The sequence below is a fragment of the Gobio gobio genome, assembly GCF_949357685.1.
Source record: "Gobio gobio genome assembly, chromosome: 3".
Taxonomy (NCBI): domain Eukaryota; kingdom Metazoa; phylum Chordata; class Actinopteri; order Cypriniformes; family Gobionidae; genus Gobio; species Gobio gobio.
Genome location: NC_137099.1, coordinates 40329406 through 40340162, shown reverse-complemented (window position 1 = coordinate 40340162; position 10757 = coordinate 40329406). Strand labels below are relative to the sequence as shown.

Here is a 10757-nt window from a genome sequence, read left to right as displayed (position 1 = left end):
ACACACACACACACACACACACACACACACACACACACACACACACACACACACACACACACACACACACACACACACACACACACACACACACACACACACACACACACACACACACACACACACACACACACACACACACACACACACACACACACACACACACACACACACACACACACACACACTGTGTGGGGACATTCCATAGACGTAATGATTTTTATACTGTACAAACTATATAATCTATATTCTAAAGACATCACTTCGCATGATTTATAAACAGTTTTCCTCATGGATCAAAAGTGTAGGGTACCAGAACCACATACAGACAGAAAAGAGAGAGCGAGAGAGCGAGAGACAGATTAAATGTACATTATTCAAAAAATTTTTTAATAAATGCTATTTTTTATTTATCAAAGAATGAAATCATCCCGGTTTGTTATAATTATACATTTTATTTTATATATGCATACAGTATATCTAAATTTTGTAATTAAATAAAAATGTAAAGTCATTTAAAAGATCCTTGTGTTTTAACCACATTGTAAACTACAAAACATCTTGGCATATTCTTAATCAGTTTTAACAATAACACAGTCAACCTTAATTATGGAAATTTAATAATTATTAATAACTATAATTTGTATACATTTTTTAAGTTAGATCTCTCCCTTTCTCTATCTTTGTCCCATCTACCCTTTCCACATTCACCTTTTTCAGGAAATCAAATTATAACTGCAAGCAAATTCCACTCAAATTGCAAGAGCTGAATATTCATTAGTGAACCACTGTGCCTTGTTATATATTTTCTCTGCTCCATTATCAGCAAACATCTTGGAGCACAGTTCTATGTGGGTTTTTGGGTACGCTGCAATGATTAAGAGTATAATTGTGAGGAATGTTTGTAAAATGGAAATATTCCACTCTTCATCAACACGGGGGAAAAAAAGCAGCAGTCCAAATATGGAGCTCCAGGAAGTGGTGATGTAAACGATTTAGCAAGAGAAATAATAAGTATTGGAAGATAATATAAGATTATCTCTACAAGCATAATCTATTATAAAAGAATGATGCAATTTCTTGTTTCAATCATATAACCATTAGGTTCATAATAAACATATAGAATTGATGTAAGGTATATACAGTACTGCGTGTCTATGAAAAAAAAAAAAGGAGGTTGGAATGCTCTCATTATGGACTTCCTGTCCCAGTGTGGGACCAGACTGTACTCTTACTTAGTATTTAGAGGCCACACACCCTATAGTTTAGAATCCTAAAATAGACACGTACAGGAGAGGAAGTTTGGGTGAGTGCTCACTGTAGTGTGTGTCATTGCATTATGTAAACATTCTTACTGTGGCACTCTCATTTTCTTGTATTCCAGCTTCAGTTAATGTGCCCCCACAGTAATGTGAGTGTTGGCGAGCAGGAAGTGATGCTGTTGCCTTAATGAAGAGTCAGCCTGTTAAATAGCGCTTTCTCTAGACATACCATTAAATCCAGTCTTTAGCTTTAGCTATAAACACTTGCTCATTTAGTCGGTCTCTTCTACTTTCTTGGACTTTGCATTTGGACTAGAAGAAGAGCAGGTAAGGTCCTCAAACCCTATTCATTCTATTTATGCAGAAAGGTTTTTATGAAACCTTAAAACATAATAATAAATACTGATTTTGTATTGCAGAATGAAACCTGCCATTCTGATTCTCTGTCTGCTGGGAGCAGCCTATGCTAATCCAGTGAGTATGCAGTGAATTACCATAAAAAGCATTTCAATGTTCTTTTCGTACATTTGAAAGAGTAAAGATTTTTCTTCCTTGAATTACATCACACAGGTCTTGCATAAAATGGCTATGGAGATGATTCAACACGCATCCAACTCTGTAAGTGATGCTGAGATGAATTTAAAGAAATTTAACTTTATGAGTGTTCAAGTAATTCTGTTCTTATAATTTTGTATATTCCACAGTCGGAAAGCTCTTCAATATCTGAATCCTCCGACCAGAGTAATACCTCAGAACCTTCAGAAGAGGTACGCTTCAAGTCAAATTTCATGTCATTTATGCAAAATTACACTTAACACTGCAGAAAATGCTTTTCTTACTTAGTCATTTTGTCTTGTTTCAAGTCTAAATATCTTAGATATTTTAGTAAAATGACATTATATATTTTTTTCTCGTTTTCTGGAAAATAAAAATGAAGAGATTCTTTGCTTAAAACAAGCTAAATTATCTGCCAATGGGGTAAGAAAACAAGGGACAGATTTCAAGCAAAAAACAAGATTATTTTTCTTACCCCATTGATTTTTTCTCCCCAGAAAACAAGAAAAAATATCTTGTCATTTTATTTATCTAGTAAAAGCATTGATTTAAGAATTTGCAGATATTTGGACTGGAGACAAGACAAAAATAGTAAGTAAGAAAAGCATTTTTGCAGTGTGTGTCTAGAAGGAGAGACAGTTGTATAATGTCTTTACGGTATAACAAACAAAACAAAAAAAATCATATAGGAGTGATATATACATATTTGTATTTGCTCATAGCAAGAATATCCAACAATATATACACAAATGCATGCATAGTGCAAAAGTTCTGCTGCGGAAAACCATAAAAACAATTGTATGGTTTAACCTTTATTTGGATTATAGTCTGTGCCTTTATGAGTTCAAACTATTTTATTTATTTTACAGAAATCCAAGGAAAATGCCTCCGACAGCAATGTAAGCGCAAAGACTATTATGTGAACAAATTTAATGAATATATTTCTCTTAAGGATTTCTCACTTAAAATTTTCTGTTTTCTTGACAGAGCTCAGAATCTCTTGAATCTGACTCAGATGAATCGGTATAACTAATAATAACTGTTCATATCTTTTCACAAATTTACAAAACCTCTAACCAGATGAGTGACTAACAAATCTTTTTTTTAAATATCTTGTTTCAAGATCTCTAAAGAGAGTGAAAGCCATTCTGTGGAAAGTCTGGTAAGTTATGTTGCCCTATAACAACAACAACAACAGCTCTAAAGCCTATTTACTGCATGTTTATACTGTCCTACGTCTTATGCTTATCTAGATTGGAAAAAGCGAGACAGCACTGACATCAGATAACACTCAAAGCAGCAAAGAGAATGTCCGTAGGGTAAGTAACACCGAATTTTATGTAGCCTATCGTACAAAATGTGTGGTTACACTAGAATAATGACCATCATGATGCATTCACACAGGGCTGGATCTACACCCTCAAATGGGTCCATACGAACAACAGCAGCAACGTGCAAGCGACCAGCCAGCCAGACGAGAATGGCATTAAACCCAGTAGTGACGCATCGAAAAAGAGCGAAAGTAGTGAATCAAGTGAAAGCCAGGAAACGGTTGCCCTGAGCACAAAGGAAGAGGATAAAAGTGCCGACACGAGTGAAAGCACCGAACACAGTTATAGTGTTGAAGGTACAGAGAGTACGAGCAACAGCAGCAGCAGCAGTAGTAGCAGTGAAAGCACCGAGTCCAAAAACAGTTCAGTGGACAGCGAAAGTCGCTCAACTGAGTGTCTTCCCGGGGCTGACAGCCAAGAATGTGACAGCGAGGAAGACTTCCCTCAGGATATCGGTGATGATGGTGCAACCGACCCTTTCAATGGCTTCCTAATGCCTGATGTCACTGAGCCCTAGCAGCAGTTTAAGACATAATCTTATGACTCAATGCTCTGATATCTGCAAGTGGAAATCCCAGGAACATATTCAAATGGGAATGTTCTATTAAGGATCAAATATTTAAAGGAGGGTATGCAAGGAAATTTATAGAATATTAATTAATATAATAATGTTTTAAGGTACCTCAATACACCATTCTTAATTTTAGGCATACTTTGATATTTTGTTTTTATAATTTACAATAAAGTCTCGTTTGTTAATGCATTAGGCTAGCTTACATGAACCATAAGCAATAGGCTATAGCCTATTATTATAGCATTTATTAACCTTTATTAATGTTAATTAATAACATTGTGTGCATTAGTTAACATAACTGTTAACTTAAAATGTATTAGCCTAAATGTTTAACATTAACGAAGATTAATAAATGCTCTAAGAATTGTTCATTGTTAGTTCATGTTAACTTACTAATGTTAACAAATGAAACTATATTGTAAAGTGTTACCGAATTGTGTGCAGTGTTGTTTTTTTTAAAATTATTTATAGATTTTATAGTCATTTATTTTTACTGGTGATATTAACCATTTTCAAATAAATTTTTTAAAAAGTATGCCGTGGTTGTTTTTCCCCATGAATTCTTCATGCTAAAAAGTTGCAAACGCAAGCACCTCCACATTCCTAAAATCAAAGGGTTGCCCTAATGCAATCCAAGAGTAATTACCAACTTCATTGCCTATAATTTTACAGATTTACTTCATACCTTTGCAAAAGCATGTCTAAACAATAAAAATGTGTATAGAGAGCTGAAATGACTGTTGTGTAACATCAAGCTATGAAAGAGCACTTTCAGCATGGAATATTGCAACAATTATACGTGTGTGCGATTGACTTATATTTACAAGTAATATATCATGTCTGTCAAACACATGTCATTGCTGTTTTGATACCACAAGATGGTGGCAAACTTTAAAAAACAGAGGTGGGGTTTCCCTAGGAAGAACATCATAAACTCTCACACAAACATTACACACTGAGCGGGACTTTCTGCCGTTTCATGTGTGCTGCTTTTGGCAGAGGGATAAAGATTCCTTACGCTGAGAATGAGGGTTTAGACATTGTAAGTGTGTTAATTACTGTATAATTAAAATTACTGTTTTATGGTTCAACCTTCAGATAACAGACTAAGCACCATTGGCTTTCATTGTCTAGACAATTGGCATAATGTGATCCGAGATAATGGTAGGCACATTATCCATTATGACAAGGAGGGATGGTGTAAAATGAAAACTTTAAATAATTGTACTATGAGACTACAGAGAGTGTAAAAAAAAAAATCCCAAAAATTTGGAGTAAATTTTTTTTGCAAGAAAACCTATGGCAGTATGAAATTGTCAGGTGTGCTTTCCCTCAAATTTTACAGTTAGAATACATTTAAAAAGAATCCTGACAAAGCAAGAAATCTTAACATCTGATTGTTTCATCAGATAGGCCTACAGCTAAAATACTAGCCTACTATAACACAATGGACTTTTTGTTATTTATATTTTATTTAAAGTTATGCAATGCATTTAAGAGAATGTGGGTCAGTTGCAACACTGTCAATTTGTCCAATCAGCAAAAATGTACAAATTCACTTATTGTGCATGCTGAATATCAGCCCTCGAGAGAGAGAGAGAGAGAGAGAGAGAGAGAGAGAGAGAGAGAGAGAGAGAGAGAGAGAGAGAGAGAGAGAGAGAGAGAGAGAGAGAGAGAGAGAGAGAGAGAGAGAGAGAGAGAGAGAGAGAGAGAGAGAGAGAGAGAGAGAGAGAGAGAGAGAGAGAGAGAGAGAGAGAGCAGAACAAAACAAAACAAAGGGAGTTAATGTGAACCGAAGCTGTTTGGTTACCAACATCCTTCAGAATAGCATCTCTTGTTTTCTGCAGAAGACATTGGAACAACATGAGAGTGAGAAGCCTAAATGATCAGTCTTCATCCTTGGGTGGACTTTTGAAAATGTTTTCATGCCTTGGTTTCTTGGATATAGAAGCTTCACTAAGCCTGCCACCATACAAGTTCAACAGACATCTCTTCAGATAGGGACTTTATATGATTAAAGCGTGCTGAAGTCCAGTTAAACCCGGTTTTTACACAGTCCGCGAGTGACGCGACAAACTAAAACGTCCCTATTATAATCAAGGAAGCTGTCTAAACTAGATTTTTTCATATCGCGTCACTGACAGCGTGGGTAGCGCGCATTCTTCGTGCACACGCACCAGGGCAGGCGACGTCAAGCTGAACTGTTCTCCCCAAACCTGATATCACACCGAGGAGAGAGACAACCGTCTCTAAAAAGTGTAAAACCACAATTAAATCGCACACGACTCCACAGTTAACCTCTTTTAATGCTAAAGTAGGGGCTGTTACCTAGCTATTTTTTATGTGAAGTACGAGAAAAAAAAAATATACCCAATTTGAGAAGGGGGGAAGTCCCCGCAAGGAAATCCCCTCTTCATAAGATAATTTCGAAATTGAGTGAAGCTCTCACAGGCTGAAGCTTTCTGCTTTTGGTCTACAGCCGACGCATGTAAGCCCATGACACTCAAACCTGTACAATCTATGGGAAATTCGTAGTTTACACTCGTTTTAACGCGCGAGCGGATTGTTCAGCATGGATGAGATGAAGAGGGAGAACGAGGCGCTGAGGGCGAAGTTGCGCGGCTGCTCTACCCTCAACACATTTTACCACGAAACACAACAAGAGATTGCTCGTTTAAATCTCTTGGTTACATCCAAAGACGGAATTATCGCCGATTTAAAGGCAAGACTGGGAAAGTATGAGAAAACCGTGGTCATTGAGGGAGAGGATCCTTATATTGTAGGGCCGTCGAAATCTCTAATCGAGAGTTTGTGTAAGGAAATTTGCAAATTAAAGCAAAAACTCACGGAATCAGAGGCGGACACCGCCCAGAAATTGGAAACCAGTAAAACAGTAAGTTACAGCACATTTCTCACTTGTGTTCCTACTTCTCCTATGCAAACATTTACAACAGTTCATTGTTTTTTCCCTCTTACCACCCTAAAACACTGTAAAGTATATATTATATGTAAAATACTTGAATTCCTTACTCAAGAAAATATAATAATAATAGTGAATCATATTTATACATATTATAACAGCTTAATCCAGCCTACAATTGTTTGCTGGTCCTAGATATTTTAAGATGGCCTCGACTAGAGTGCCCAAAATCTTAGCCTGACCAGCAAATCAGTAGGATGTTTTTCAGCAGATTAGAACCGTTTGCTCGCCTTTATGAGTATTTGGATACTTCACAGTATATGCTTGAGCTCTGGCGAAACAAGTGCATTTGTTGTTCATGAACACCTGAACGGTCAGAAAACAGGCATGAGAGAGTCTCCTGACTGTTTGCTTGTTCCAGGAGATTCAGCGATTGCAAGACAAGTTGAAGGAGAAGGATCAAGAGCTGAAGACCATCAGGGAAAGGCCCGAGCAGGAGAAAGAGAGGGAGATCCAGCAACTACGCTCCACCTTGGCCGAAAGGGATCGTACACAGGCCACCAGGGCCGTCCTTTGCAACTCTCTTGCTGAAGAAGCAGAGCAGTTGAGGGCCCAACTGGGGGCCACCGTGCAGGTGTGCCAGGAGCTTTTGGGGCACATGGAGAAAGAGAAAAGCAAGACAGCCTTGACAGATCAGAGAGCTCAAGTTAATGAGGTGTGTTGGAAACTATCAGCATTCTGCAAAATCTGGACCACCTTTAAAAAAAACGTAGAAATTGATTTTTAACAATATATGTGTTTAACATTTTTCTATCTTCACAAGACAATAGATTCCCCCGAAGTTCCCCATCTAAATGTCATCATCTGCAAGTTAGAAGAGGAGAATGACCAGCTTAAAAAGAGAGTTGCCTATGTAAGGATCACATGATCATTGACATTTGTTTTACCCATGTCATATGCAGAAAATGTCGCTCTGTACTTTTTACGGAAAGAAACAGCAATATAAAATTTTCTTGGAAAATGTCGTAATTTTTTTTCTGTTCACATCATAAATACGTGTTTTTGCTCCATCTCAGGTGGAAAGTTTAAACTCAAAGTGGCAGAAGTATGACTCCAGTAGAGAGGAGTACGTGAGAGGTTTGTGTCAAAAGTTGAAGGAGTCAAACGGTCTGGCATCGGCAGGTCCCACCCTGACCCAAACTCAGGCTGCGGGCAGCACGGCTTTGATCCAGCAGGAGATCGCACGACTCAACGGCCTCCTGCAGGACAAGATGATGGAGTGCGAGAGACTCAGCAGAGAGAGGGATGACTATACAAGAAGAGACTACGAGCGCATTCAGATGCTTGAGCAGCAGGTCTTTATCAGTTCAATTAGCAGAATTTGAATTCCTCTTAAAAAGGAAGTCATTGTATTTTTGTTACAGCAGAGAGAAGTAGTTAGGTTTGGTTTGCTGCCCATAAACCGAGTCCTTGTTCCCTCATATAGGTTTTGGCCTATATTGAGGACTTCAAATCGGAGAGGGCAGACCGCGAGAGGGCTCAGGGTAAAATCCTGGACCTTCAAGACGAAGTTGGGCGACTTCAACTGCAAATACGCACACAGGCAAGTATCATTTAAAAATCCTTACTAAAAGAATGAAATTCTTAAAACAAAAAGAAGAAAATTTGACCTTTTTATGACAAGGTTAGTTCGGGTTGTAAGATGTCGTGTAGTGCGACTCCCCGGAATACAAATGATATTTACGAAAACAATAATTCATGATATTTGACAAAAAATATATTGTTTAAAAATGATTTGAAATACATTTTAAAACTACTAAACCCAAACAGCATATGAATATTACAGATATTTTGAATGAATAATTCATGATATCTGAAAAAGCATCTCAAAAATATTTCAAATTTTTTTTTATAGTCACAATGAAAGCGGATTATTGAAAAAAATAAAAAATGTGGTAATACTTTACAATATGGTTCATTGGTTAACATTAGTTAACTACATAAGTTAACATGAAATAATAATGAATTGCACTTATAAAGCATTTGATTAACTTTGTTAATGTTAATTTCAACATTTACTAATAAAACAGAGAGAAGTCTGTCATTATGACATTTTGATGAAACGTTTAAATTTAAAATGACATTTAAATTTTTTTGGTAAAAAAATTTAATATAGATGGATGATTAATTTGCAATAAGATCTATAACGCATTTACTATATAGATAGGGTGAAGTTTCATTTAACGCCAAACATAATTTTCCCCCATTCTTTGTCGTACTACTAAATAACCCAAACCAGCATGAGTTTATTTATTTTTTAATCCAAAGGCCATTTCCTTCTTATAGCATGCATTGTTTCTTCATCACACAGAGCGTCCAAGATGCCTCTTCCTCACGCCGACTTCACATGGGCCTTAAAAAAGTTACCCACCGCCAGACGGAAACTGCCGAACCACTAAGGAACAGTCCCCCAGAAACAAGCTCAAAGAGGACTATCAGTAACACTGCACCGCAAGGAGCCGCTGAACTGCAGTGCCCTCGGTGTCTCACCACATACGACGATGAGCACACGGCCGAATACCTAAACCATTGGGACGAGTGTGCTAAGCTGTGAGTCTCTCACCTCACTGACTTTTCATAGGGCACAGAAAGCACTGAGGACAAAATCACTACAAGCTCGCAGACTGTGGGATGTGTGACAGGGTGTTGATGAAGGCAGGGGCACGTTTAAACAGGATGGAGTCGAAGGAAGAGCTTTTTTTCTTTCTTTTTTTTTTTCTGTCGGCTTGGATTTGTGGACTTGGTTGATGTTAAGAAGGTTGCTTGAGGCATAGGACTCAGAATATAACTTTGGCTTGGTCATTTCCAGTTCAAAGGCTTACTCACATGGCTGTCATATGGAATGCAGACGGGTTTGGTTATGAAAAGTTATTCAATCTTAAGCATTTGCGGTTTATAAGTCACTGGGTTTTGCCATTTGTTCGGTGTCATGGTTTCAAGCATGGTACGAGTTTCAATCAAATTTTGCTTAACGCTGTATTGCAGATCTGTGTATAATTCAGATGGATCCTAATGGGTATCATATACCTCACTGATATGTATTCTCTTTATCAGCTGGTTTGCACTTTTTGTTATTTTAATTATTTCCAAATACAGATGATAAAAGTACATATTCTTTTATATTTAATACATAAGCTTGTTTATTATTAGGCTATGGAATAGAATTCATACTTTTGTCATGGTGCTATTTGTAAAGTATATTGTAATGTTTCTACATTTCATTTTCTGTTTATTTGTAGGTATATTGCCTTGTAGGTATAGAGCGTACATTTTAAAAACATAATTTTATTTGTGCCAAGAAATACAGAGCAGCACAGCACACACTATTAATAATATTTAGATATTTGACTATTTGACTCATAATATATATATATATATATCTCAATCTTCAGTTTACGATTAGAAATGTAACATGGTTCAACACGTCATTACTTTCTCAGACTTCTAGGCACCTTCTGACTGTGAGGTACTTGCCATTTGATCCCCCTCTGCAGCTAAAAACATTCTAGTTTTAAGTAAGAGAGGAAGTTCCCTACATCCTGGTAAATTGAGATGTGAAATGTTCATGTCTGCGTTGCTGCGTCTGACAAAATGGCCTCCTATTTTCAGCACACTTTTACAGGGTATAAAGGTCCTAGCAACACAAATCAATTGACAAGGAATTATTCCTGAGATGACAAAGTAAAACAGAAATGTGATAACTATAAGATGATTTATTTTTATAATAAAATGTTTGCTTAAGGAGCCTTTTCTAAACCATGTCTGTGAGTGTATTTGTGCGGTCAAAGGTAATTATTTGTAAGAAATGGGAAGCCAGACACTGAGATAGTTGTGATAATGCTTGTAAGATCATGATTCATGAGGCATTGTGTGTCATAAAGCATTAAACTCAAGTCCCATGGGATTTGAAAAAGTGTGTATGTGCACAAGTGGTGGAAAGCCCCTTCCCAAGCACAACTGAATGGACAGGCTATAACTGCAGCAAATTCTCAGCTGTCCTGAGGCCTGGAAGTGAATAGCAGTAGAGGGATATCGTGGGACTGGCTATTTAAAGG

General features: G+C 37.2%; 2 protein-coding genes across 2 annotated transcripts; both read left to right on the top strand.

Moving 5' to 3' along the window:
* Positions 1-1294: 1294 nt before the first annotated feature.
* Positions 1295-4451, top strand: scpp1 (secretory calcium-binding phosphoprotein 1). Its single transcript, XM_079812131.1, has 9 exons — positions 1295-1589; positions 1682-1736; positions 1833-1880; positions 1967-2029; positions 2687-2716; positions 2805-2840; positions 2941-2979; positions 3071-3136; positions 3222-4451. The coding sequence occupies exons 2-9, from the start codon at positions 1683-1685 to the stop codon at positions 3663-3665; spliced, it is 780 nt and encodes a 259-aa protein (XP_079668257.1). The 5' UTR covers positions 1295-1589; position 1682; the 3' UTR covers positions 3666-4451.
* Positions 4452-6150: 1699 nt separating this feature from the next.
* tnip2 (TNFAIP3 interacting protein 2) lies at positions 6151-10460 on the top strand. Its single transcript, XM_079812182.1, has 6 exons — positions 6151-6615; positions 7064-7357; positions 7466-7555; positions 7719-7997; positions 8129-8245; positions 9014-10460. The coding sequence occupies exons 1-6, from the start codon at positions 6295-6297 to the stop codon at positions 9254-9256; spliced, it is 1344 nt and encodes a 447-aa protein (XP_079668308.1). The 5' UTR covers positions 6151-6294; the 3' UTR covers positions 9257-10460.
* Positions 10461-10757: the final 297 nt, after the last annotated feature.